This window comes from Cervus canadensis, chromosome 28 (genome assembly GCF_019320065.1).
Source record: "Cervus canadensis isolate Bull #8, Minnesota chromosome 28, ASM1932006v1, whole genome shotgun sequence".
NCBI classification, from domain to species: Eukaryota; Metazoa; Chordata; class Mammalia; order Artiodactyla; family Cervidae; genus Cervus; species Cervus canadensis.
In genome coordinates, this window is record NC_057413.1 from 43,412,438 (window position 1) to 43,439,891 (window position 27,454).

Consider the following 27,454-nt stretch of genomic DNA (forward strand, 5'->3'; position numbering starts at 1 on the left):
CATGCATGCTGTCAGAGGAGCATTGCTTGCTTGGTCTAATTAAAATTATGTGATACGCTTTTGGCTTAATTAAATACTCGACTTTGGAGATGGGTGTATTTGCCTAAATAAAACCTGTGATTCACTTGCAGATGGACAAGATGGGCTCTTTGGAGGTCACAGAGACTGGCAGGTCACAGACCTAGTGTGTGTAACCACACCAGTCACCCATTCCTGCCTAACAGCCCCATCACTCTCTTGACTCAGAGTCCAAGCACCGAAATGACCTGGAAGTTACTCATCTGGTGCCTGTCCAGCTCCCTGACCCATCACTGTAGAAATGGCGTCTAGGTGTTCAGCATGGAGTGGGTGAGGCCTGTCCTGTTGCCAGGCAGCTTAGACTGACCAGGTGCTTCCTCCACTGAACTAAAACTGCCCTCTCTGTATAACATGCCCTCCTTCCTCGGCACTCTGCCCTCTGGACAGACCTGTCACAAACCACCTTCCTCTCCTGCAAGCCGTCTCCTCACACATCTGAATGTGGTGGCCTTGGCTTTCCAGCACCCCCAGTCCTCCAGGCCCAAGTCTTGTATAGGGACTAGAGAATAGTCTGGGGACGTCAGAGGCAAGGTGGGGGCCAGGAATGCCAGATTGGGCTCAGGGCTTGTCTCCGTGGTTTTCTTCATCAGGTAGTCACACATGCACACATTGCTTCACTCTTCACAGCCCTTTGGAAATATATACCACGAGCGATGAGAGAGCTAAGTCTTGTGGAAGTAAAGTTGCTCAGTTGTGTCCAACTCTTTGTGACCCCATGGACTGTAGCCTACCAGGCTCCTCCGTCCATGGGATTTTCGAGGCAAGGGTACTGGAGTGGGTTGCCATTTTCTTCTCCGAGGGACCTTCCCGACCCAGGGATTGAACCCTGGTCTCCTGCATTGTTGGCAGACGCTTTTACCATCTGAGCCACCAGGGAAGTCCAGCCCTCACTAAATCTGGATGTCTCTGTAATAAAACCTTTCACCTGCTGATCTCGCGGGGCTGCTCAGAAGCTGTCTGTGGAGTCCACGGTTGGCCCCCGTTGTTGTAGTTCCCAGGACATACTCAGGTTGTCTGTCTGCACGTCTGTCCTCCTTCCACACCGTCAGCCCTGGAGGACAGGCGCACACTGTGTTCTCGGGCAGCTCTCGGCCCCTGCTGCAGCACCTGGGGTGTGTTGTTGCCTCTGAGCAAATGGGTGAACCCTGTAACGTTGCAGTTGTGACCCTCGGGGTGAAGGAAGAGCAGCTTTATTGAGCACCTACTTCACGATAGATGCCTGCAACCGTGTTATATTGTGTGACCCTTAGCATGGGTGGACAGATGGTCCTTTTTACAGAGGTGGAAAACTTAAGCTTTGAAGTCAAGTAACTCAGAAATATTAAGGGAGCAGCTGGCAGAGAACCCAGGTCTGTGAGCTCCCAGGATCCCACCACTCTCTCGTGTTCCCACCCTGGGCCACGGGTGCCCTAGATGGTGAGTGTGTGACTGCAGGGTGCGATGTCCCGCTTTCCAGCCATGTGGGTCTTGGCCGCTCCTTGAGCTCTTCCCCATCTCAGTGATGCAGTTTAGTGAACGGTAACAGTTTATGTAGCCCACTGTATGGGATCCATGGTCCATGTCCCCCTTATCACTCCACTGGCATACGGCGCTTCTGGAGGACAGGCCTGTGGCATTGCCACCTCTGTGTCCCCCGCTGCGCCTGAGTAATATGAGACACAGCGGCACTTAATTCTTACTGACGTGTTCATTCCATTTTCTCCTGACTGCTAATTCATGTCCTTGTTTTCCTTGAAAATACCTCCTCCAGGACACCTTAGCCAGTGACCTCTCCTCGGTGCCCCCGATTTATTACACGGAGCTGGAGCGTATTGATTTTATTTGCAGTTGATTTCTTGCTTTGCTTCTTGTGTCCTTCAGCATTTTCCTCTCTGTGCATCTTTAGCTGTCTTTAAAGGCAGGAACTAGTGACTTTTTTTTCTTCTTCTCTTCCACCCAGCCCCTAGAATAGAGCTCTGTAAACATGCACAGATGACCAATAAATACTCTTGACTCCTTGAGCCTGATAGCTCCTTTCCCTTCCTGGACTGACAGCCCAACACCGGAGTTTGAATCCTTTATTTATTAGATGAGATTTCTATAGCACCTTTCCTCTGAAGGGATCAATATCAATGAAGTTGGTTTCTGCTTCTGGAAAGTGCTTTTACCTAAGCAGACCAAGGTTCTGATACAATCACGTGAGAGTCCTTACTCCTTGACTCTTGGGCCCTGGAGAGGCAGGCTCCAGGCAGAGCCTGGCCGGCTGCTGCGGGAAACAGCCCCAGGGGGAGGTACCCACAGGCCAGGCACCCGCGCCCAGGCGTGCGCCAGGAACTGCATGCACGCGTTACCTGCACAGCAGTGGATGACGTACCCAAGGCAAAGAGGGGCGTTTCTCATCGTCCAGCTATGTCCCAGGCACTGTTCCGGGGGAGAGAGTACACTAGACGGTTGGAGTAGCCCTAGAACAACTCCGCAGGCAGCAACAGAGGAAGACAGCACCCTCCAAGCCACTGGAGGGAAGCGGAGGGGCCCCCCAAGTGCACACCACCCCGGGAGCCCGTGCCGGGGTCCCCACCCCTCCACGATGCTCTCCCCCCTTCTCTGTGCCTCAGTAACCGCGGCTACCTTAACTCCTGACCGACAGCAGAAGGTGTTCCCTGGACAGCAGCTCGAGGAGGGGTCAAGTCTGGAGGACTGAGCCTCCACAGCAGGCGGGCTCTGCGTTGCTGCCCCCGTCCCTCTCAGAGTGCAGACGAGGCCTTCATTCCCTGCTGGGTTCTGCCTCGCTCCCAGCAGGGACGGGAATGACGTCTGGCCAACAAGGAGACATGGAGAGGTGGGAACTTCTAGAGAAGCCAGCTGATGCAGTTAACTTCGGGCACTTCAATAATTTACAGGACAGACTCCTCCCCCCTTTCAGTCTGCGGCCTCTGAACTCTGTGCCAGGATCTCACGGTCAGTCTTGACCACCCACGTGTGCAGTGAGACAGCATGTCTCCCACCAGCTCCCAGCACTTCCTCCTCACCTCACCAGCACTGAGTCTCTGGGTCTCAGGCCCTTCGTGGGTCTGTCCCCAGCACCCAGCTCCCTGGTGGCTTGACTTGGAGTCTCAAAGGCTGAAGAGCCTGGGCGACAGCAGGAGAGCCAGCGGCCCACCAGCACGGCACCTGGGACTCCGGTTAGGGCAGCCTTCTCATGTCAGTCTTCCAAAAGCGCCTCACTCCCTAAAGGCAAGTCCTCTTTCAGTGATGCTGCAGAGCCTGTGTTGCTGTCCTGTCCCAGTCTGATTCGGGCTCACTGCCGGCAACAGGCAGCCACACTTGAAGCGGGCCAGGCCCGCTCCCCTTATTCCAGCAAGTCCTTCTCCCCAAGCTGAGGGGAGCTTGGGGAGAAGGGGGTGTTTGGATGTGTCACATGCTCTTTTCTGGCCAGAGTTTCTGTGAAGTATCCGTGAAGATACTCCCTGTGATGCAGGAGATGGGTTGTTAGGCCGAAGGGTGGGAGGTGGCGGGCAGAGGCTGCGGCTGCTGTCCTGTGGGTTGGGGAGGCTTCGTCCAGTGGCGGCCCACTTGTCCCTTGAGGAGGGGAGTAGGGCTCTTCCTCCCTGGCCTGTGAGGATCCCCTTCCTGCAGCGGCCAGCCTCTGCTCTGCAGTGGAAGGTGGGCGTGCGAGTCAGCGCACGATGGAGTTTGTGCGTTCTTGTGATTAGTACGTTTGATGACTTGCGTTCTCTAGAGCTGTGTGCTGCAGTGTTACAGGTTCAGGGGGGAAGCTCTGGACGTACAGATTAAAGGCCCAGCTTTGTGTTAATTCTCTTAGGTCAGTTACATTGCTCTTTCCTTGAACTGGATGCTACTCCGGGATTAATTTTCCTTGGAATCTGGAGTAATTGGCCAGAATGCTAGGGTAAAATGAGAAATGTTCAGTGGAAACCTACATGGTTATATCTGGTTCTTCATTGTCTGTGCTCAGCTTGTTTGTGATCATGAGTTAGTTCCAGGAGAGCATCTAATGCCATCTTGGACGTTTCTGGGTTGCCTCTCAGAGTGAGCTCAGTGAATATAGGCTCATATTAATAATGGCAACAGAAAAGCATAATTAGGAAAGTAAACTTGCTACTGGAGGGAAAAACAAGGAGTCCATCCGAAGCTGAAGCCAGGCAATAATCGTCTTGAGAGTGTGCCTGCTCCACCTGGTCCCCAGGGAAAGGGGGCAGACCGCGGGGTGCTCATGGTCCTTCTCCGGGAGAGGGGCCAAGGGGCACAGGCAGCAGCATTAAACGTTCTTTTTATTGCTGAAAGTCCTTTCCTTTGTGTAAAATGTTGACTCAAATTATTTATTCTTTCTGCTTACGAATCTTTATTGAGCTCCTGAGGAACAGGGAACGGAACTGTCAAAGTCCCTGCCCTCGTGGTGCTTTTCTTCTCTGGGGGAAAGATGCAGTCAGTGAGGGAGCATGAACTAGACAGCTTCTGAGCGGCTGAGCTGGGAGAGCCGGCTGTCCGGAGCGCTGGGGAAGAGCAGCCGCAGCCCTGGAGGCCGGAGCCGCTTGGCGTCCACATCTGAGGACCCGAGAGGTGCTGGTGTGGTTGGAGCCCCGCACGCACAGGAAGCGGGCCCAGGGGGCTTTCGCGGACGTCAGAATTTTATTCTAAAAGTAGTGGGCAGGCACTGAGGGGTTTACACAGTGAGTTTCATGATGGAGTTTACGAGATTAAAACAGCCCTCTAGGGCCTGAACACAAACATGTGTGTATGCTCAGACTCTCGAGGATGTGTCTGAACTGGTGGTTGCTTTGCCTCTGGGTTGGTAACAGAGAATGGGATGGGAGACTTACTTTTTGCTGAATATCATTTTATACAAGCTGAATTTATGTTATATTCACATGTTATCTAATAGAAGAGGAATTAATTAACTACTGTGAAAAAAGTACATCTCAGTTCAATTAGCCTTACCAAAAAAATAAGAAAGAAATCTGTCTAAGAGCTGTGAGGGAGAAGCCTTGGGGGGAGTGGAGACCAGGAGGAGGGCGACGCGATGTGGGCGGCTCGGCGGGCCCCGGTGGGCCGGAGGCGGAGGCCTGGCCTGGCCTCCCCACGTCCCGGGCCTGCTGCCTTCTTCCTGTCCCATCTGCGTGCTGCCCTCACTGCTGCCACAGGACATTGTTTCAGCGTCTTGGTTATTATAAATAGTACTGCTCTGACCATTGGCGTGCAGGACTCTTTTGAAAGTAGTGGAAAACACAGTTTGTCTGTAACTAACCTCTGAGTAAGCCATGCACTGCTCTAGCCATAGGAGGCATGTGGTAAGTTATAGAGGCAGCCTTTTTGCTTTCATGAAATCTCATCAGGAAAACAAGTTAAATGAAAAAAAAAAAAACTACACAAATGACCCGATAATTATGACTGGTGATTGAAGGAAAAGCCCAGGAGATGAAAGCATATTATAGGTCCCTAGCCTCATCTGAGGCTCCAGGAGGATCTTCCTGAGGAAGAGCTGTTGAAGCTGAGACCGTCAGAAGCAGGAATGCGGTGAGGCCCCTTTGTCTTGAACACGGAGTACCGGGGTGAGTGGCGTGAAGAGCGGGGGGCGCCGGGGTGGTCGTTACCGAGTGTACGTACACCGCGCTGACACAGGTGGGTGGTGGGCTCTCTCTGGCTGCTGGAGGAGGCTGGGCAGCGGCTGGGCGTGAGGGGCTGGTGGTCCTGACCGGGTGGCGGCTGTGCGGGTGGGAAGAAGAGAGTGGATTCGGTTTTTGGAAGCAGGATCCACAGCACTTGCTAACTGAGTGTGGACGTTGGGGAGGATGCCGTGGTGGCTCCAGGGTTGCGCCACAGCCAGGGGCTGCGCGGTGGCCCCGTTCTCCTAGCTTGGGGGACACTGAAGGAGGAGGTGTGCATTCCATTTTGGACAGCTTACACTTGAGGTAGCCAAGATACCAGGAGATAATTGGATACCGCGGCATGGAGCTCCAGAGAGCGGTCTGGGCAGGGGGACAGTTCAGAGGGGGCAGCATATGCAGTTAGAATTTTAACCTTGGGAGAGAACATGGGGTCCAGCGCTGAATACTTCTGATATTTAAAGGACAGATGAGGTGCTGCCAGAGGAGGAGGAGGACAACACGGAAAACTGGGCATCACAGAGCCCACGGGGAGTCTGCTGTTCAGATCAGTCAGTGAGAACTGACTAGGGCCCTTGGGATTGAGAAATGTTCAGGTTCCGTTCGTGGGGTTCTTTAATACCCAGACTGGAACCATTTGGTGAAGGAGCTGGGTATGAGGTCAGCTCCTCCCCCACACCTAGACGCGAAGTCTCCCAAATCCTGGAGTGGGTTGTCCATTCAGTGGGAGTTTCTAACTATATATTGTTTATAGTCTGACTTCAAATTTGAACTCATGTCTTCAGCTAAAACATTTCTCTGACGTAGAGGAAGCCTCTTTCCCTCCAGGAGAGGTGTGTTTAACCAACTTGAAGCTCGCTTCTCTGGCCTTATTCCTGCCACCCTGCCTTCCTGCCACACATGCGCGTGCACAGCAGATGTTGTGGGGCCTGTGACCTTAAAGCCCAAATTTGTGAGAATAGAAAAAAGCATGCTTGTACTCTTGAGGTCCTCAGAATGACCTTTTTGAGTTGTGTGTTGAAAACAAAAAGCATGAGACTTGCCTTCTTCAGAGAAGCACATGAGATGGGTGCGGGTGACGCTGGCACAGCAGAGGTGAAACATCGTGTTTGCAGTGTCTCCAGCCCATTCCTTTCCCCGCCCATCCTTTCACACCAGCTCCCAGCCCGACAGTATCAGGAAATAGACGTGGGCTTTTCAGCACGCGGTCAGTACGTGACCAAACTTGGGAACGCACACGCTCTGCCTTTGCTTCGGAGAGAGGCTTGCGGACTTCTCAGCCGTTCCTGGGAGAAGCCCTCACAGGAGCAAAGCAGTTGTTCCCTGCTGTCCTTGGAGCGTTTCCACATCCCTTCCGTGGGGTCCCTAACCACTGACTGCTTTCCAGGCTGCCCTGTGTAGTCGTCATGTATTTAAATCAGGCTTTTCTAAAATTTGCATATCTTCAACAGAAATCTTTATTGAGCCTGTCAGCTTGTGGCGGCACATTTATAGTGTGCAGAGGGGTTTGTGCAGAGGGACAGAGGAGACAAGTGCATCACACACTCACAGGAAGATTTCCTTGTCTCTCCTTTGTCAGAAGAGGAGACAGGAACAGAGTGTAGACTGAGGTAGAGGGGGCGCAGGGAGCCATCCTTGTAGGTGGGGCGGAGCAGGGAGGGACCCAGCCTTGAAGCCCGGCAGGTGAGTGGGTCTTCCTCGAGTTAGGCTTCAGCTGCTCCGGCCCTTAATGCCTGTAACAACCCCGTTTATCGGAGCCACGCCTGCGGGCTGAGAGGCTAGGGGGCTCAGCAGCAGCCACGTGGCTGCCGGGGCCGCGCAGCTGGAACGGAACCCAGCAACTTGGACTCCGGTGCACACGCTCCTCACTGGATTCTTCAGAAAGAGAACTTGAGCTTCCCCTGAGGGACCTGCCGTGGCAGGGGCGCAGTAACCGCAGGGCCTGTCGTATTTGTCCTCCCCTGTGACCCCCGCCTGTGGGCTGGAAGGCCGGCAGAGGACACGGGGCAGGCGTCCTCTCCTGCCGCAGCGCTGTTCCGGAGGGCACGCTGCAGCTGCAGTCTCAAGTCCCCCGCGGCCCTGCCCCTCGGATGCCCTGGGACGGGTGGACTGGCTCTCGCCAGCGTAGCCTTCAGGGAGGCCTGGCGGCTGGGTTGCCCACTTTGCCCTCGGCCACTCTTGGGTAGGACAGGTTGGGCCCTTCTGTTGCCTCTGCTGCAGGTTTGGGGTTGGTTTTCTAGGAGCCCTCTGTTTGAGAAGGTAAACTCTAAGGACAGGAGACTGTTGGAAGAGAAGGCCAACCAGTCAGGAGCCTGCGAGAGAAGGATGAGGTCTCCTCCAGAAAGCAGTTCCTACGATTCCCCCGAAGCCCCCCAGGGTGGGGGCTGGTGGGGGCTGGAGGGGGCCAGGAGTGCAGGCATATGCTAGGGTTTTTGGATCTTGGAAACTGCTCCGGGTTCTAAGAGGCTAATGCTGCGTGTTTTCAGCTACTGAAATAAAATGGTATTTGAAAGAGCAAGTCATTATTCCTGTGGCAGAAACTGCCTTGAGCCATTTTCTTAGTTTTTAAATATATGTTCATCTCTAGATAACACAGCCGGTGTAATGGGAGCCTGCAGCCAGCCCCTTCCTCCTCATGCTCCAGGGGGTTACAGCTCACAGAGGCAAGTCGGGTGCGGGGCCGGTTCTCACAGGTCCCAGCTGATGGCGCGGGTTCCTGGGGCGGGTGCTCAGCCCCAGGCCCACCTTCTCTCCCACAAACACACCGTTGAAAAATAGGCAGAAATGATAGGTGGAAGGCCTGTTCCCTGGGTGTCGGGTGATAGAAGGAGCTGTTCCTAGGAGTGGACGGGCATTCCCCGTGGAGGAAAGAGGTCAGAGTTTTTGCAGGAATGAGCCTGTTTGAGGAGACAGCAATAATGGAGACCAGGGTGGTGGGTTGTCTGAAGCTGTGAGCGCCGTGTCGGGAGCTCCATCAAGCTGGGCTGTGGGCGTCTCTGCCACTGCCTGCCCTCAGGGCCTTCACGCCGGCATTTTGCACGGGCTCATGTGTCTTGGCGTTCTGTCACACTGCTTTTTGTTGTAGCAGTTAGCGTGTATCTAACTTGATATGTTAATTGATTTGGGGGAAAACAAATGGTGTCTGTTTTAGAGCTGTCTTGGTGGTGTTTACTGGTTTTTATTAAATTGGCGAGTACACTGTGTGCTAAGTCGCGTCAGTCGTGTCCGGCTCTTTGCGGCCCTGTGGCTTGCAGCCCGCCAGGCTCCTCTGTCCATGGGATTCCCCAGGCAGAAGTACTGGAGTGGGTTGCCGTGCCCTCCTCCGTGACCCCCAGGGGTCGGACCCACACTTCTTTTATCTCCTGTATTGGCAGGCAGGTTCTTTACTGGTAGCGCCACCTGGGATGCCCGGTGAGTACTTGGGCTCTTGTGAATTGCAGGTTCTCCTTCCCCTTGGAAAACAGACGAACTGATGCCCACTTGGTGATTCACAGTGGCTTTGGTTCCAGTCCCCTGGGTGGGTGGCTGTGATCGACCCGTTCTCTCCCCAGCCCCACCGGGCTCGTCAGCCACTCAGGGAGCAGGGGTCCAGCTCTGTTTCTTGGAGTGTGATTGCTTTCCCCTCCCGTGTGCGAAGCCGTTGATGGAGGGGAGTGTGAAACAGGCGCCTTCCGTTCCTGAAACACCTGCAGCTGCTTTGCCTGCACTGTGGGCCTGATAAAATAAATGCATTAAGCTCCTGTAATGCATTTTTGTGCTACAAATTCTGCCTTGGGCACTGGGTCAGTGGAGGCGGTGTAATCCAGGGATCACTGCTGGTGGGAGCGTAAGTGGCTAATGTTTTCCAACAAGCGTTCCTATAGCCACCTGCTGTTCCCAACGTGCACTTAACAAATGAGCTACAAGGTCAGTTAGCCGTCCTGCATTTTAAGAAACTTTTATGTTATGTTGTTGGAAAAATGTGACTCTTTATAACAAGCTTGCTTAGTCATTTCAGACACGCGTCAGGCATACTTGTTGTTTACATTTGAAATAGACAATTCAGAGAGCAGAGCAAATGGTCCTTACCTATGAGTTGAGATTTGGAGGGTCCGTTACCGAGGTATCTCTGAGAGCTTTGGGAGGTCTTGGGTGGGCTCCGTTTGCTGTCTGAATGACAGGTGTCTGATTTTCCTCCTGCTGGGACACGCCTGCCTGGGGCTGGTCCCTGGGGGGACGGGCGTGTCAGTGCAGACACAGGCCACCCCAGGCTGCACCCGGAGACTGAAGCCCGCAGTCCCCAAGGCGTGTCAGTGTTCTTAGGATCTGCTCGAACCTCTGACATCTGAAATCCAAATGAGCAAGAAAGTGTGAGACATTTCTTGTGAGTGGGGTGAAAACACCGAAGCAGCTGGAACCGAGGCCCACCCTGGTCTGAGGCCTCACTAACATGGCCATCTTGGGAGAGCCCCCAAGTCAGGGAAGTCTGTCAGAAAACAAATGTTTAAAGTCTGTAAGTATCCAGACCTGCGCAGTTTCACCAGCTTTATCCTCTTTTTAAATATTTATTCGGCTGCGCTGGGTCTTCCATTGTGGGACCTTTGATCTTCATTGTGGCATGCACTCTTAGCTGTGGGTGTGGCGTCTAGTTCCTTGACCGGGGATTGAACCTGGGCCCCCTGCACTGGGCGCACAGAGTCTTAGCCACTGGACCCCTGGGGAAGTCCCGTGCCAGCTTTAAGTGGGGCTTTTTACTCAGGATAAAGCCAGTAAGCAACATTTCTGTCTGGCAGGGATTGAATAAAAATGTCGGGCTCAGACTTCGTGAATTTTGGCATCGCTTTTCCTCCTTTAGGAGATCCCATGGAAGAAAAAGACCGTTCCAAACCCAAAGACAGTTCTAACCCCCTGCTCAGTTCCTGAGGTTCAGAGGGAAGAGAGGGTGGGGGCTGTGCGGCCTGCGGGTGGGAGGTCGGCTCCGCCCTTGGCCCTCCAGCTCCTCCACCCACCGTCCCCCCAACACCAGGATGGGGGGCAAGGAGGGGAGACGGAGGACCAGCCAGTGGGGAGGGAGGCGGCACCGGGGAGGACCGGTTGACAGGTCCGTAATCTGGCTCAGGCCCTCAGGGCCCTGCTGCCTGCAGTGCTCAGAGGGAGAGCCCTGTCTCCTCTGCCCTGGGTGTTCTCTTGGGCAGTTATTGTCACTGATTTTTGTAAACGAGTGAAACAGGAAATATTGTTACAACTTTCATAGCACTTCTAGTCAGTCAGGTGTTGGTTTTATATCATCTTTGTTTAACGATGGCATCTGTCAGGACTGTTCTCAGTCCTGGTGGTGGTCTCAGAACACCCACACCCGTCTCTCTGGGAGCAGAGGTGAGGTTTAGCTGTGGATGAGGGGTCTGAGTGCAATGGATGACTTTTCGGATGTTGGCTTTAAAAGCTGAAGTTTGGCTCCCACCGGATAGGCGTTTATAGAAACCTGTGTGAGTCTTGGGTGAATGCGCCTCAGGTCCACGTTCTGCTGGGAATGTCTCCCGGGCCACCAGCTGTTGGCACCTTCAAGTTCAGGCGGCACCCGATGCACCTGTTGCGCCCGCGAGCGGCCTCCCCGTTTGTCCTTCACGCAGGGCGGTGTCTGGCTGGGTCCTGGGTTGTACGTTCCGCTCTGCCCCGTCTCGCTGTGTGCGGCCACAGCCCCCAGGAGGAGCCGTGCCGTTCGGCCGCTGCGGTACCTGGGCCGGCCTGTTCTCCGACAAGCCCTGAGGGTGTAGCTGCTGGACCCCTTGCAGCACAGCTTGGTGGGGGGGTGGGAGGTGGGGGCCGGGCTGGCTGATCCCACCCGTGCGGGTCGGCCTCCCCCCTCGCCCAGGATGGCCTGGCCGAGCCAGGCAGCGGCAGGAGGGCGGCCTGAAGAGGGGGCCATGGGACACGGTGCTCGGGCAGCTGCTTCTGCACCACCCCCTTTTCATCAAGGGCTCATCCCGAGTGCTCTTCAATGCTGGCAAACAAACGCTCAGCCAAGTTCTTGAGTGTTTTGTGCAGATTCACTAAGAACAGCTCCGCAGCCCTAACAGAGCTCTTCGGCTTCCTCCTAGGCCAGTATTTCGTGGGGAAGCAGTGATCAGGGCTCCCGGGAGCCAGGCAGCACCGTGTGTATGATCCACTGGGGGAAGGGGTTGAGGTTAGACCGTGTTTAGCGCTATGAACCAGTTGTTTTTCAAAAACGTCTGCTTTGGCTGTTTTCCTCTCTTTTGGAAGGTTGGCATTCTTCTAGCCATATTCTTTACTGCTTGTGCCTCCCAAGGAGTATATATGCAGCTATCACAAGCAAGAGAGTATTGAAGCTGTTTTTAAAACTACTTGACGCTGAACTGTGGGGCCGTAAGGAGCCTGCAGATGAATATATATGTGTGTGAGTGAGAGTGATGATGATATGTAACATCAAAGCCCCTCCTGCAGCTGACCGGTTGTGTCCTTTCTGCTTTCCTTCCCCCTGCACCTGCCTTGGCCGACCCTGGGAAGGCCCCACTTGGCTTCTGATGAACGGAGTGAGGAAGCTTGAGGCTGGCCAACCCACGACGGAGGCTGTAAACACCCTGGGCTCTGAAACTGCTCCTCACTGAAATAAGAATAACCTTGTACCCCAGCAGCCTGACTTTGCATCTCTCCATGTGCCCAGCTTGGTCTCTGGAAGTCCATTAGAGAGTAATTGAACGTTCATGACAGTTGAGTGGAAACAGGTCTGTGGGTACCGAGAAAAGAGGGTAAAGATTCAGCCCACCCACCAGTCCCCTGCCCCCTTTCCTGTATCCAACGGTCCACCCCACCCACTGACACCAAAATACACGAGCCAGTTGGCTGTCGTTGGTAGGTAATAACCTACTCAGCATTTGGGACAAGTTCTAGCATGTATCTTCCCCTTGGTGAGCGATCCTGACAGGAGAGGGAATTGAGCTTAATTTATATCATCTAATAATCTCAGTGCAGCACCTTGGGAAGTTAGCCTTCCAGAATTACCCCCAGACGTTTCCCCAGTGAATTACGATGCCATCTATTCTTTTTTTCTTTTTTTTAACCAGCTCTACTTCCACAATTACCTGTTTAGTAGTTTTCACATTTCAAAAACCAAAGCCAAGTGTCAAGGTGTGTCTGACAGGTGCACGGAACCTGCATAGAGAAATGAGGTGTTCTGGCTGAGGATCCCCAGGTGGGAAGGAGAATCCCCGGGTGGGGGGAGAATCCCCAGGATTATTGTGGTTGTGCCCAGCTTCCTTTTCAGACAGAACGCAGGCCCTCCCATCGAGTTGGCAGTCGCCTGGAGTCGGCAGAGGGCGGGCTGCAGCAGAGCTGTGAGGGGGTGTGGTGAGACCCAAGCCTCTCCCCTCCTTCCCCGTCTGCCTTTGACTAATGAGGTGTTAGACTGAGCCAGGGCTGAGTTAATTTCAGGGCTAATCCATTTCCTGCTACTTTTATTCAGCCAGCACCATCCATCAGGAGGAGAGGAGAGCCCTGGGGACCCTCTTCTGCATCACCCCAATATCTTGAAGGCAGGGAAGGGCAGCAGGGGGCCTCCCGCCCTTATTAGAGATGCCAAAGGTGTAGAAACACGTGAGGCCTTGGCGACAGAAATGTCTCCACTCACTTCCGGCTGCTGTGCGGCTGGCCGGTGCCCCCACCCCCGCCCCAGCCTGGCATCCGCTTCTCCCTGCCCTGGTGGGCTCTGCTCCAAAAAGATGATTGTGCTTGTCAGACGAAGGATGCATATTGAGGCCATCCACGCTTCTGCTGCAAAATCCTTTAGGAGAAAGACAACTGGTGTCCAATATCTTCAAGTAATGAACTTATCAGTAAATATAACACACGGGCTCATTAATCTTAACTTTGCTTTTGGGCCAAGTGGGAGCTCAGCTTCTCGGGAGATGCAGTTTCATTTGTTCCTTCCCTCAAACCTCGTCCTGATTTAGACTCAAACACATCGCCCTGCTCTCCCTGGGAAGCAGTTAATAGTGTTTTTTCGCATAACGGACGTGTCTGCACGGGGTGTGCTCAGGACATCAGAGCAGGGCCATGAGTGTCCTGAGGAATCTTCTCTGGGTAAAGATGATCTTCAAAGTTAAGGCTTGACGCTCTTGTCCTTCGTAGCCAGTCTTTGCTTCAGCTCCCGCCGTCCTGACATCACTGCCTCCGCTCCCTTTTCTCTGAAGGGAATGGAGGATGGGGAGGGCGGCGGACCACAGGGCACTGCCCTTCACTCTGCCTGCGGGGGTCCGGGCCTGAGAGAGATCTCTGAGAGGGGTGCTCTTTGCCAGGGGAAGAAGTGCAGTGTGCGCTGGTGGGGCCGGGAGGGCATCGCCCGCCCCAGGCGTACAGGCCCCAGGAGGAGGTTTAGGGAAGGGCTCTGATCCTCTGCAGCTCAGGCCTCTGGGACCTGGAGGTGTGACCAGATAAGGGCTGATGGGATGCAGTGATCGGGGAGCCAGCCCAGATCTCCTGAACCTTCCCTGAAGGAAAGGGCCAGACCCAGGAAACTCAGATGACTGTCCACCACCCCCCCCCCCGACGCAGCTCCTGCCCCACTGTGTCCTCTCCTCAGCTCTTCCTTCTGCGGCATCTCGGTTGCAGAGAGCCTGGCTGGCCCATACCCACCCACTCCCAGGAGAAGAGGCAGGCCCAGGGCAGGGGGTGAGGGGCTCGCCTCCTGCCCCCCAGGTGGGGTTGGAAGTATCCGGCTCCACTGAGACACCAGTTGGACTCAACATTTCTGTTCTTTCCTCTTTAAATATACCACCTTCTCCAGCACTTGAAATGATGCGTTTGCCTGGAAGGCCCCACGCGTGTGTGAGTTTGGGTTCCCGCAGCCTTTCAGAAGCAGTGGGTGTCCTGAGGTCGGTACTGAGGCTTGCTCTGGCCGGGAGGTGCCACGCCACCAGTTCTGTGCTCGCTGACACCAGCGTGGGGCTGGAGGACGGGCTGCCGGCCACGCGGGCACCTTGGGGCTGCACCCTCAGTGCAGCAGGAGCCCCTTGGACTCACGTGACGCGCTGGCTCTCTTGTTGGGGCGGGGGTCGTAACAGCAGGAATCCGTGCTGTGACCACTGTCTGCTCCCTGGACCGTCCTCCCGCCTGGACCTGAGCGGGAGCCGGGCTCAGGGCCCGCGGGGCCGCCCTAACCTCGTCTTCTCTGCTTCTCCCGCTGCTGCAGGTTACGTGTTCTGTATGTTGCATCGCCTCCCCGAGCAGCATGACTGCACGTTTGACCACATGGGCCGTGGCCGAGAGGAAGCCATCCTGAAAATGGTGAAACTGGACCGGAAAGTGGGGCGCTCTTGCCAGCGCATCGGGGAGGGGTGCTCCTGAAGGCCGGCTCGGCCGCCACGTGACGCTGTTCTTAGTTCACTAATGTTAGCCTTATTTAGGACAAAGTCAGCCAGACACCTTGTACTGGGCACGCGTCAGACTACAGCCAGTCCGTTTCCTTTCCTTAGCCAGCCATCCTGGTACTGTAGTTTAGGGGTTGATGGTGGTTGAAATTGATTTCTGGCTGGTTACTAAGGTGCCTGCTAGCCATTGTATAAAATTAAAACATGAAGAATATTTTTTTTGAGCATGGCTAGTGGATTTAAAACCACACATACCTGTCACTGCTGGAGTCAAACTTAAAAAAGCCTTAAGTGGAAAGCGTTCCAGACGGAGACTCTGAGTCACTAGAGGAGAAGCTGGTGTTCAAGTCCCCACGACGCACGTGGCTTTGCCGGAAGCTCTGGTTAGCGTCTGGCCTTCACCTCTCCACTGTCCTTAGTCCCGGTAGCCCGGCCCCCTAACGGCCAGACGTGCCTGGGCCGCGGCAGCTGCTGAGATCGGCCCGTGGCCGGGCTGGGGGTGGCCTCGCTCTCCCACTGAGCAGGAAACGGGGGTGGGGCAGGTTCTTAAGAAATTTTTTTACCTGAACTAATATGAAAAAACTCTCTCATCACACGAGACGAGAAACAATAACCTCACTTTGAAAATTAGCTCCACTCAAGACTAGCCCACGAACAAGAACCACCTTTTCTACACAGGCCCCCCCGGTCACAAGAAGCGACCGGGCGCCCTGACCCCACGGCTGTGGCCTGCCGTCCGCCGAGTGCCGGGATCTGGCGCTGATCGAATCCGGCTGACTGCAGCACGGCAGCTGTGGCCGACAGACTGGCCTCTGCAGCTGGGTGTTTTTAAAGATGTTTCTTAGCCACGGGAACCGATAGCCGTGCTGGGAGCTGCCCGCAGCCCCGTCCCGTGCAGCAGGATCGTCCTCGCCCCGCAGGTCCGTGCGGCCCCGCGGTCCACAGGCCGCCAGCCCGCTCTGCCACGCGGAGGCTCGTTCGAGGGGGCAGCGCCCATTGCCGGGACAGAGGTGGGTCTGTCTAGAGCGTGGTTCGTGGGCGGGCGGGGAGGGCGTGTGGCTCAGCGCGCGCCTCTCCGGAGGGCAGAGGGGCGGAGTAGAGGCGGTGGCTCAGGCCAGACGGGGACGGCCTATTTGGCCCCGTTAGGAAGTCCTCACCAGTCCGGTGGGTGGGGGGTAGGAGGGAAGAGGGGCCCTTGAGAGCCCGAGCAGGGGTCTGGGTGCCCCGAGCCACGTCCGACCCAGGCCGTTTGGAGCTGCCCACGCACAGGCTACGGGAGAGTTGAACCCAGCAACTTAACCCTTTCCTGCCACAACAAATGGTCACTCAGCTCTGTCCACAAATTAACAGTAAATATCTGCAACTACAGATGTTTTTGGTCCAAAAAACTGAAATAAGAGATCATGCTCTTCCCCCCCCCCCCCCCCCCCCCCCCCAACGCACCCCCTTCCAACCAGAGTGGAATCCGCTGCAAAATCTCCAGCCTTAATTCTTGCTTCAGGACCCAGACTGGGGTCTTGCTCTCGGGCAGCCCAGGGCTGAGAGGCCAGGCCTGCCCGCGTTTACCACTGTTGTCAAGCCACGGCCCTCTGGCCAGTACCTGGCCATCCTCAGCGATGTGGCCCGCCTCGGCGCCCCGCCAAGCTCCAATCAGGAAGCGGCCACCAGGCGCCCTCCCGGTCCCGCTGCTGCTGCAGCCCCGGGACGCGGGCTCTGGAGAGCCGGCTGCACACAGGGCTCGCGGCCCCTGGTCGCTTCCTGATGGCAGAGCGGGGGGTGGGGAGGGCTTGTTCCCCTGCAGTATCTGTTCTGTGAAGTTTGTTAAATGTAAGGAAAGCTTAAATTCTTGTATCTTTAAAAGAGAAAATCTTATTTAACCCTTTTGTGTTCTAGATTTACTTACACACATAGCCTAGAGCCCAGTTTTAGTTTTAACATTGTGAAAATATTAAAAGAATCTTGTAACTTTATTCTTTTTTCTCCTGCTGAAAAAAAAAAATTAAACCAATCGTATGACAGTCTGGATTTCTCTGTTTCGCCGGTTTTCCTAAGTGCCACCTGGATGACCAGGAAAACAGTAAAAGGTCTCCCCAGCCAGAGGGTGAACAAGGTGGAGGCTCCGGGGGGGCTCACTCGTCCGTCAGAGCCAGGCTCCGCAGCTGCTGGCTCTGCCTCAGGTGACCCTGGGGTGGAGGTGCGTCTGCTGGGCCCGGCCTTTGCTGGCACCAAGGGGACGTGCCTGGGGGGAGACAGGAGGAAGTGAGCACCAGCCCCGAGGGCCCCCAGGGGTGTGGGGGGTGGGTGTGCCTGGGTTCTGGCACATCTGAGACCCAAACCTCCCCCAAGGACAGCCCTGGAGATGACCAGCATCTGATCGTGAGGGCTGCATCGATGATCTCCTCACAGGCCTCAAGCAGCACTAGGCCGGCTCAGGGTGGAGGCTGTGACCCGCGTCTGCGGCGCCCAGGAGCCTGGAGTAGTTCTGGGAAGGCGCTGCAGAGGTGCGGTGGCCACCTGGGCCCGCACCCCTCCTGAGGGTCCCAGGGGAAGTCAGCCACGCCCTCCCGCCAGCGCGTGTGCGGGCCCACAGCGGCTCGCTCAGCTCACGGGGACAGGCGTGCCCGGATGCTGTCTGCCTCCCGCCCAGAGGTGGTGACAGCACGGGGCCCTGGGGGAGGGCCCACAATCTGCAGGAACCTGTATCGTTTCCGAAGAGAGCCCACATCGCGCCTCACAGCTGTGAACTCAGGACTTGGGGATGCACACTTCTGTATTTGCTCACCTAGGCTGATGTGCAAAATGAAGTTTGCATTCTGCCCACAAATGAACCCTCTGGGCTTCTGGACCAAGTTCTCCTTTGTAGATGCTTCAGAAAAGCGGTTCCCCACCCAAAGAGGCCCCAGAGGCCCTCAGCAACCTTCACAGACTCAGAAACCCAAGACAAAGGAGGGCTGAGTTCTCTGCTGAAGCCCCTGCCCACACCCCAGCCCAGAGGCCGAGTCTGTGCCTCACCTCCCGTCGGCTGGTTTCTCTGCAGGGGCTGGGGGGTGTAGCCTCAGGACCTCAGTGCTGGGGGAGCCCGACGGCAGATTCCGGGCACTTCCTCCCAGGTCTCTCTGGGAGCTGGCGCTGCCCTCTGCAGAAGGCAGCCAGGAAAGCCGGGCGCTGAGACCTGGGGAGCCCTGCCCAGGCCCGAGCTGGTCAGCGCTCGGGGCTCCCTGTGGTCCCCGCCCACAGCGTCTTCTCTTTACTCTCAGGGCCCAGGCAGGTCTCGGGAACCTCCAGTAGCCGCTGGGGGCAAACCAGGAAGGCAGGGCTAGAAGCGGCCATCGGGGAAGACGGCCTGCCACCTGAACACGGGGTGGAAAGCGGAGGCCGCCTCCCGCCACGAATGGCCCGGCGACTTTGGGCTGGCCGGTCCTTTCCTGTCCAGCTGCTGCTGCTCGAGGAGGCAGCTCACCTGGCGACAGGCGGTAAGCGTGTCAGCAGTGTTCCTGGGCGTCCGTGCGCACCCAAGCCCCAGGGTTCCGCTCCCACCTGATGGGCCCTGGCTCCTCCTGGAGCTGGTTCTCAGGCGGCAGCTTCAGCTGTCCCAGCTGCAGGGGCGCCAAGGGGAGACAGTAGTGCGGGCGGGCGGCAGCCTCGTCCTCTCCCCTGGGCTCAGGGCTGTAAAGACGCAGGATGCAAACGGTAAATGCTTGAGACCCCAGTCTCGAGGGGGATGAGGGGGATGAGGGGCGTCTTTAGGCCATGGGCCCTCTGGGTGGAATATTTGAGTCCTTTTTAAAAAAATAAGAAAGGCAGAAAGTCACTTGGGGTCAAGGGGCCCCTTCCAGAGTCTGTCTTCCGGCTGTGAGAGGACAGGGTGTAGGGACACAGGGCTGGGCCCGTCTGGATGGTTGGCTGCAGGGGAAGTGAGTGACCAGCCCAGCTCAACCAGAAGAGAGGGAGGGCACCCCCACCCCTCCGCCAGGTCATTCCATGAGCATTCTTCAGTGTTTTTTTTTAAATAACTACTTTAAAAAGAGTGGTTTTCAGCAGTCCACACCTGTGCTCACCTCTGCAGTGGGGGCAGCTCCCAGCCCGCGCCGGTTCAGCAGAAAGTCCTGAGTGCAGGCCCTCGGCTCTGCTGAGGTGTGGCCCGTCTCAACGGACACCAGCAGGATCAGCATGTCCTCTCCTCTCTCCCCACCCCTACGCAGGGCAGGGCTGGGGTGTACCGGAAGCTGGCTTACCCTCCAGTGAGTCCCCCTCACCACTCATTCATTTTCTGCAAAATGCCAGGGCCTCAGGATCCTGTCCAGTCACCCAGGTGTGACCAGGTCAGCTTCCGGGGGGGAGAAACAGGTGCATCCCGGCTGCCCTGTCCATCCTTCCCCGGCTCCTCCAGTGACTCCTGAGTGGACACCAGGCCCAGGATGACTTCTACTACAATAATAAAAACCGCGGACTGCACTTTACATCCCTCAGGCTGCTAATGAGCACTGGACTCCTGCTGGAGCCACCGTCAGGACAAACAACGTGGAATCGATGGCTGCAGCCGCAGAAATAAACGGAGCGTGGCTTCTACTGCTGGCCACGGCCACCACCGCCTGCCCGGCCGCCGGCCCAGCCACACCCAGAGGAGCCGACCACCCATGTGGGAGATGGGAGTGAAACAGCACCAGGAAAAAACACAAAAAGCAAACCACTAATGAGAAAAAACTCTTAGAAGGAGATACATTTAATTTTGTTTTCCTCCTTTGACACCTTTTCTTCTCTGTCCGAAGGGAGGTTCTTAATTGAAGCCGCAACGGGAACGCTCCCTTTATTACCAGCTGGCCTCCGCACACAGGATGCTCTGCTTTTTATCACCGATAAGACCTGCCTTTCCCCGTGGCTCTAGAAAGAATAAATGATTACAATTTTGTTATCTTCTAAATTAAAAAAAAAAGAGGTGAAGTTGACTGTGTCGGCACTGTCTGCACAGTGGTTTGACAATTGGGGTGGCAACATAACTCCTGAGCAATTTTTGCACAATTCAGAAGCTGCTTTTTTCTTGGCCAAGGACTCTGTCTAACAAACACATCCCACTCTTGATGAAAATAACTCTCTTTTTCCCAACTCTTTTAGGGATAAAACACTTTTAATGCATTTGTCAGGAATCAACACACTTCATTTACTAAGATTTAAAAAGTGATCATTTAAAGAGCAATTGAGAAGAGCCCCACATCCATCATGGGTTCATGCTTCTAACTAAAATCAGAAGGAAAAAGCACTGAGAATATGGGAAGACAAGTGTGAGTGTTTCAAGTTCCGAGTGCTCGGCACCCGGCCTCACCTGAGCCGGCCTTGACTGGGGCACGTGCCCCGCCACTGTGCTCAGAGCCAGCCCTCCAAGGAGCTCCAGGTGACTGAACACTTTTCCCCAAAGTCCCAAAGAAGTCTGCCTCTTACTCCCGCACAGAACTTCATCTAAAGTGAAGGGCAAGAGGCTCCGCTCGTTCTGTCTCGTGACCTGGTCACAAAGGTGGTGTTTCCAGCAAAGGGCCAGAGGCCATGAGCACCCCTCTGTCCGTCTGCCCCGACCTCCTGGAACCCCCTCCGTGCAGCTGCATCCTCGCGGGGTGCGGGGAGCCACGGGCCGTCTGCCGCTTCCCCCTCCCAGCCTGGTGCCCACGGCTCCCCAGGGACTCGGCCTCCACCCTCTGCTGGGCGGAGGGGTCTGGTGGGGCTCCCTGGAGCTGGGTCTCAGCCTCTGCACGCCCTCTCAGTTCCGTTGGTTTCTCCGAGTTTGGGGGCCATTTGGCTCCCAGGGCGGGGTGGGGGGAGTCCTCTGTAGGACTGGCCTGGGCTCTAGAGAGGCCAGTCCCCTGGGGACTTACTTCTTCTTGACTGCCCCCCGTTCCCCAAACCAGAAGGCTCATCAGGGAAGGCGGAGCCCTGCCTGGTAGCAGGAGGCAGACCGGCCCTGCCAAGCCTCATCAGCGTCCAGAACAGGCTTCCAGACCACCGGAGCCCCCGGGAGGCAGCTGCCAGGGAGGGGCAGCCTCGCCGTCCCGTCCCTTCCGTTCCTTTATGTGGTAACGAGGGTGAGTGAAGTGCTGCGGGAGCGGGGAGACAGTTCTGTTCTCCAGACAGACCTCAGGGTGGAGAGAATTCACGCGACAAGTGAGCAGGGCCGAGCCGCCGGCCAGCCCGGCACGCTCCGTGCCTCCTGGTCGGCAGCTGAGCGGCCAGTCCCGTGTGTGGACAGGGAGGGACGCTGCAGGGCCACGGCCGGAAGGCTCCGGACCTCCCCCCGGTCAGCGGTGCCGGCCTCCAGGCTGGGACTCCTTTCCGGACAGGTGACTCCACGAGGAAGCCCCTGAACAGGTGCTCCCTGCAAAGCATGTGAACCTTGCTGGCGTCTTGAGTCCCTGTTCCCCCGTCGGCAGTGAACACGCCGCCGGAGGAGGTGCTGAGTGGACACCAGTTCCAGGCTCTAATTGGCAACTGGGGGCTGGACGCTGAGGGAGGTGGTCACCCACCCACGGCGAGCAAGCGAGCAGCCCCATTTGTTACGGAGCCCTCCCCCTACGGTGAAAAGCTGCCCCCCAACCCAGGGGTTCCCCCCACACGGGGGGAGGCAGAGATCAGAGTCACAGGCACTGAGGGGGACCCGCAGGAAGACAGCCATCTGGTTTATTCATGCAGCTTGAAGCGACCCCACTCCTCCGGACCGATAAACCACTCACATCTATGTCACACTGGGAGGAAAGAGCCGACCCACTGTCTTTTTGCACACCCACGACCAATGTGTGCTTAAGACAAAGAAAAGTGCCCGCCCTGCCTCAGGCAGGGAACGCGGAGGGCCTGACCGCCGCAGCCGGCCCCCGGGAGAGCCTGGGGAGGGGCGCTCAGGGCGGTCAGCGCCGGGCGGACATCACTCAGACACGCAGAGCAGATCAAGCGACAGCTGTCAGATGAGATGGTTTCAATGAGGATTAAGAGGAAAGCTTAGAACTGATTTGTTCTTTCCCAATCACTGGCTGAGTATTATGGTCTGGGGGAAAAGCAGCAACCGCTGACCACCAGCGGGCAGGAGGGGCCCCTCTTGCATTCCAGACCCTGACTGGCAGGACGGCCACCTCCACGCACCTCTGCTAACCAACCTGCAGCAAACAGGGCGGGTCTGCCCAGCCAGGAGCTGGGGCATGTTTATCTGTGCCTACTTCTGAATGTGAAATTAGCTGGTGCATGATCACCGTTTCCTTGTCAGCCTCCCAAGCTTAAAGGCGGGATACGTTTCAGGAATGACAGGTTAATAACCTGGCACTTTGAGTGATTATTAACTCCAGTGTCCGCAGATTGATTTGTTCATTGTGTATTTTGTTGAACTTCCTCAAAGGATTTTCCTTGTCAGACCATGAAGCCCTGCCTCCATGCCGCCCTGAGGAGACGCGCACGCTATTTTTCCGCTCTACCCCACACTCCACCATTCAAAACTAAGGAAGGAAAATTACAGCATCAAAAGGGATTAAAACAAGTGATTTGCGGTTTGAGCCTTTCAAAAAGATCTGGAACACCTATGATTCAGCAAATGGAGAGTAACTAAAAGAAATAAAAAACCATTTAGTTGCCAGGGCAATGTGTTCCATAAAAGTAAACACACTATGAAACCTACTTCCCCAGGGCGCCTCTGGGTGAAGGCCTGATACACTCCCTTCTAGGCCCGTGTCCACGGGCCGTTTCTGTATGCTGACCCGGGCCTGTCTATTACTTCCTTCTGTGCCCTTTGCGGGTTAGATTAGAGGTAGGGTGTTAATGGAGGACTTGATGAAGATTGAAGACCCACTCTTTCCCTCTGGAGACCAGCCTGATTTGGACAAATTGAGGAGAACAGAGCAGCCCCTTTGTGTCCTTGGGAGGAAACGCGTTCTGTGTCCCTTCCGGCGGCCAGGTCTGCTCCTCCAGGGGGAGGGTGTGGGGGGAGTCCACAGGGATCCCTGCTCGGGCGGGGACACGGCTCCCGCGCCACCTGGCCACCCGAGTCTCTCCACACGTGCGATCCTTTATTGGTGCTGCCGGGTGGGTGAGCGCGAGTTGGAGCCGGGGCTGGAGGGCAGGGAGCTGCCGCTGGGGGCCTGCAGGGCATGGGGGTCGAGCTGCTGACCGGCCGCGCCGGCGTCCCCTGTCCCGGACTCATCGCTGTTGTCCTTCTGGCCACTCTGCTGCTCGGGACACTCAAAGTGGACGCAGTGGAACACCTGGTGAGAGAGGAGAGGCAGTGAGTGCAGGTCAGCGTCTGCCCCCGGGGTCACGGTCCCCAGGGGAGTTAGAGAGGGTCCTCTGCCCCTCTGCTGCAGGCGCAGACAGGAGCAGCTAGAAGGCTGGAGCGTGTTTCAGGGTAAAAGTAAGTGGGCTGATGGTCTAAGAGTTACAGGCAGCGTGGTGTGGATTCCTATAAAACGTTCCCACTGCACTTCTCTGCTTTCGGTTACTTTGGTCTTATGAGCTTTTCTTTCTCTTTAAATTAACTAATTCTTACATCTCGAAGTAGAGTTAGAAGCTAGTGGCGTTAATGGTGGTGGCGATGGCTGCATGACTCTGAAAATACTAGAAACCAAGGAATTGTATGCTTTAAATAGGTGAGTCGTATGGCATGGGAATTGTACTGCCATAAAGTCCTTTTCTAAGAAAAGCCAGCAGGGCATTACCCCAGGGGAGGACCCAGGCTCATCTCCAGGGGACCAAGGAGCCGGCTGCCCTCATGCCGTGCCTCAGGAAGGAACACGTTCTTGGTATGAATTCGTCCTCTGGGCAGCCAGTGCTAGGGAGGGAACTTCAACCCGACGGGACTTGGGCCAACCGGGAGCAGACCCCCTCACGTGGAGGAGCGGGCCTCCCACAGGACCCCGGCGACGCTGGGTGACTCCCGTGTGACGCACTCAGGAAGCGCGACTGAGCAGACGGGTGGGCACCGCAGAGCTCGGCGCGCAAGCGTGAGCCTTGGCCCTGACCTCAAGCAAATGCAGCACGGCTGGGGTGGCGGGAGCCTCGCCCGGCACAGGAGGGATGGCTGGGCGTGAGCCGGGGCCGCGGGGGCAGTCCCGTCAGAGCAGGGTCTGCAGAGGAGCCCTCCCCGGCGCACACGGGAAGTCCTCGTTCCGGCGTCTAATGACCACATCCTCCTGGGGTCCCTGCTCCCGTCCTGAGCGCTCTGCAGTGAGGTCTTCAGTCTGGGGAACACACATCTAGTTTCCAAGAAGCATGCTGGCAGTCCTCAGGGAACCAATTTCCAGATCCTCAAATTCTGTATTTTCCAAAACTGCCTGAGAAGTGACTGAATTCTGACACCCTTGGCCACATCACGAGAGGAAAGCCCAGCTCTGACCTGCCCTTGCTGGGTACCACCGGGGCCCACCAAGCCCTGGGTGAACACGCACCCTCCCATGAGTGAGGGCCCTGGTGGGGCCTCGAGGGGGGAAGCATGGCCTGGGGGAGATGTTCTGAACTCAGAACTGAACTGTATATGTGACTCATGTAATTCTTTTAAACGTAACGAATTTTCCAGAATTATGAAGACATTCTCAAAATACATTGGCTAAAACCCATGAATGATTCCACAATTATTTTCAGATTTGGTGTCCCTTAATTCAACGAGTTGGTTAAAATCTAACTTAGCAAATCATGTCATCAACTATGTATTCCTAATAATTAGTCCTCATCTTCCATCTTTTAAAATGTTTATTTTTTTCCTATATCCTATTGACATAAATAATTATAAACTAAACAAATGTTTTACTTAAAATGTTTGAAAAATTATACTTTTTTCCCCAAAGCTCTTTTAGGGGATATGCAGACAGAAGAACTATACAAAGAAAGTCTTAATGACTGGAATAACCATGATGGTGTGGTCACTCACCTAAGGCCAAACATCCTGGAGTGTGAAGTCAAGTGGGCCTTAGGAAGCATCACTATGAACAAAGCTAGTGGAGGTGATGGACTTCCAGCTGAGCTATTTCAAATCTTAAAAAGATCATGCTGTTACATGCAATCAATATGCCAGCAAATTTGGAAAACTCAGCAGTGGCCACACCACTGGAAAAGGTCAGTTTTCATTCTAATTCCAAAGAAGGGCAATGCCAAAGAATGTTCAAAGTACCACACAATTGCACTCATTTCACATGCTAGCAAGGTAATGCTCAAAACGAGCTAGGCTTCAACAATACCTGAACCAAGAAGGTCCAGATGTACAAGCTGGATTGAGAAAAGGCAGAGGAACCAGAGATCAAATTGCCAACATCCACTGGATCATAGAAAAAGCAAGGGAATTCCAGAAAAACATCTGCTTTACTGACTACACTACAGCCTTTGACTGTGTGGATCACAATAAACTGTGGGAAATTCTTCAAGAGATGGGAATACCAAACCACCCTACCTGCCTCCTGAGAAATCTGTGTGCCGGTCAAGAAGCAACAGTCAGAACCGGATGTGGAACCATGAACTGATTCCAAGTTGGGAAAGGAGTATATCAAGGCTGTATATTGTCACCCTGCTTATTTAACTTATACGGAATACATCCTACAAAATGCCAGGCTGGATGAATCACAAGCTGGAATCCAGGTTGCTGGGAGAAATACCAGTAACCTCAGGCAGGCAAATGACACCACCCTTAGGGCAGAAAGTGAAGAGGAACTAAAGAGCTTCTTGATGAAGGTGAAAGAGGAAAGTGAAAAAGCTGGCTTAAAACTCAACATTCAGAAAACTAAGATCATGGCATCTAGTCCCATCACTTCATGGCAAATAGAAGGGGAAAAAATGGAAACAGTGAGAGACTTTATTTTCTTGGGCTCCAAAATCACTGTGGACAGTGATTGCCACTGTGAAATTAAAAGATGCTTGCTCCTTGTAAGAAAAGCTATGACAAACTTAGCATATTAAAAAGCAGAGATATCACTTTGCCAACAAAGGTTCATATAGTCAAAATTATGGTTTCTCCAGTAGTCATGTATGGATGTGAGAGCTGGGCCATTAAGAAGGCTGAGCACCAAAGAATTAATGCTTTCAAACTGTGATGCTGGAGAAGACTCTTGAGAGTCCCTTGGACACCAAGGAGATCAAACCAGTCAATCGAAAAGGAAATCAGTCCTGAATATTCACTGGAAGGACTGATGCTGAAGCACCAATGCTTTGGCCACCTGATACGAAGAGTCACTGGAAAAGACCCTAATGCTGGGAAAGATTGAGGGCAGGAGGAGAAGGGGGTGACAAAGGATGAGATGGTTGGATGGCATCATCAACTCAATGGACAGGAGTTTGAGCAAACTCTGGGAGATAGTGAAGGACAGGGAAGCCTGACATGCTGCAGCCCATGGGGTTGCAAACAGTGGACGCGACTGAGCAACAACAATAAAAACAACTTGTGTGAAGGCCATTGCTTAGAACTGAGGAGACTAAGCCCTCAAGAGCGTCCTTTTAAAAGTTAACAAGCAGGAATTCCCTGGCAGTCCAGTGGTTGGTACTCCACACTTTCACTGCTGAGGGGCAGGTTTGATCCCTGGTCAAGGAACTAAGATCCTGCAAGCCATGTGGCTGCCCCCTCCCACCCCGCCCCTCCCACAATCTATAGGCAGATCTGCAGCAACATGGATCTAGAGATTAACATCCTAAGTGAAGTAAGCCACGAAGAGAGAGATACCGTACGGTATCCCTTACATGTGAAATTCAAAATATACAAATCAACGTATCTATGAGACAAAAAACAGACTCAGACATAGAAAGCAGACTTGTGGTTGCCTCGGGAGAAGAGGAGAGGGAGGGGTGGGAAGGGTTGAGAGCTCTGGGTCAGCAGGTGAAACTGTAGAGTGGATGAACAACAAGGCGCTACTCTAAAGCACAGAACTGTATTCAGTATCTTCTGACAAAGCATAATGGAAAAGAATATGGAAAAAATGTGTGTGTGTGTGTATATATATAACTGGAGTCATTCTGCTGTTCAGAAGAAATTAACACAACATAGTAAATCAACTGTACCTCAATAAAATTAAAATAAAAGTTAACAGACTTTAGGGAGGGAGGGAAAGCAAGAACATTTTATGGTTAGACGTGTTCCGGCAAGGGGAATAATATGGGTAAAGACCCTGGGAAGGAGACAGCCAGCCAAGTGATGTCTGAGAAGTTCCGAGCGGCCAACTGTGAGGAGAGGTGACGGTGGTGGGTGAGGCTCTGGGGCAGAAAGCTGGAGTGGGATTCAGGGGTGAGTGCCAGCTCCAGAGGGGCCTGATGGCACCAGACAGCCTTGGAGACACTGGTGCGCTGGGCCAGTAACAGGACAGGAGCTGAGGCTGAGGGAGCCAGAGGTCACCACGGCTGGGAAACCAGGAGACAGAAGACCCACTGCTAGAACCACAGCGTCCTGGACAAACACCTGGTGGGGCCCTGGTTCCC

General features: G+C 54.8%; 2 protein-coding genes across 5 annotated transcripts in view; one reads left to right on the forward strand and one right to left on the reverse strand.

Annotated features, from left to right (window-relative positions):
- The window catches only part of ZFAND3 (zinc finger AN1-type containing 3), a 311,146-nt gene extending 294,085 nt beyond the window's left edge, over positions 1-17,061 (forward strand). For both annotated transcript variants that reach the window (XM_043450580.1, XM_043450581.1), the window contains one exon: positions 14,866-17,061. In XM_043450580.1, the coding sequence (XP_043306515.1) occupies positions 14,866-15,020 (155 nt within the window). In that variant the 3' untranslated portion in view covers positions 15,021-17,061. The remainder of the gene's footprint in view (positions 1-14,865) is intronic.
- Positions 17,062-21,690: 4,629 nt separating this feature from the next.
- Positions 21,691-27,454, reverse strand: part of BTBD9 (BTB domain containing 9) — a 402,401-nt gene continuing 396,637 nt past the window's right edge. For all 3 annotated transcript variants that reach the window (XM_043450576.1, XM_043450578.1, XM_043450577.1), the window contains exon 11: positions 21,691-23,271. In XM_043450576.1, the coding sequence (XP_043306511.1) occupies positions 23,077-23,271 (195 nt within the window). In that variant the 3' untranslated portion in view covers positions 21,691-23,076. The remainder of the gene's footprint in view (positions 23,272-27,454) is intronic.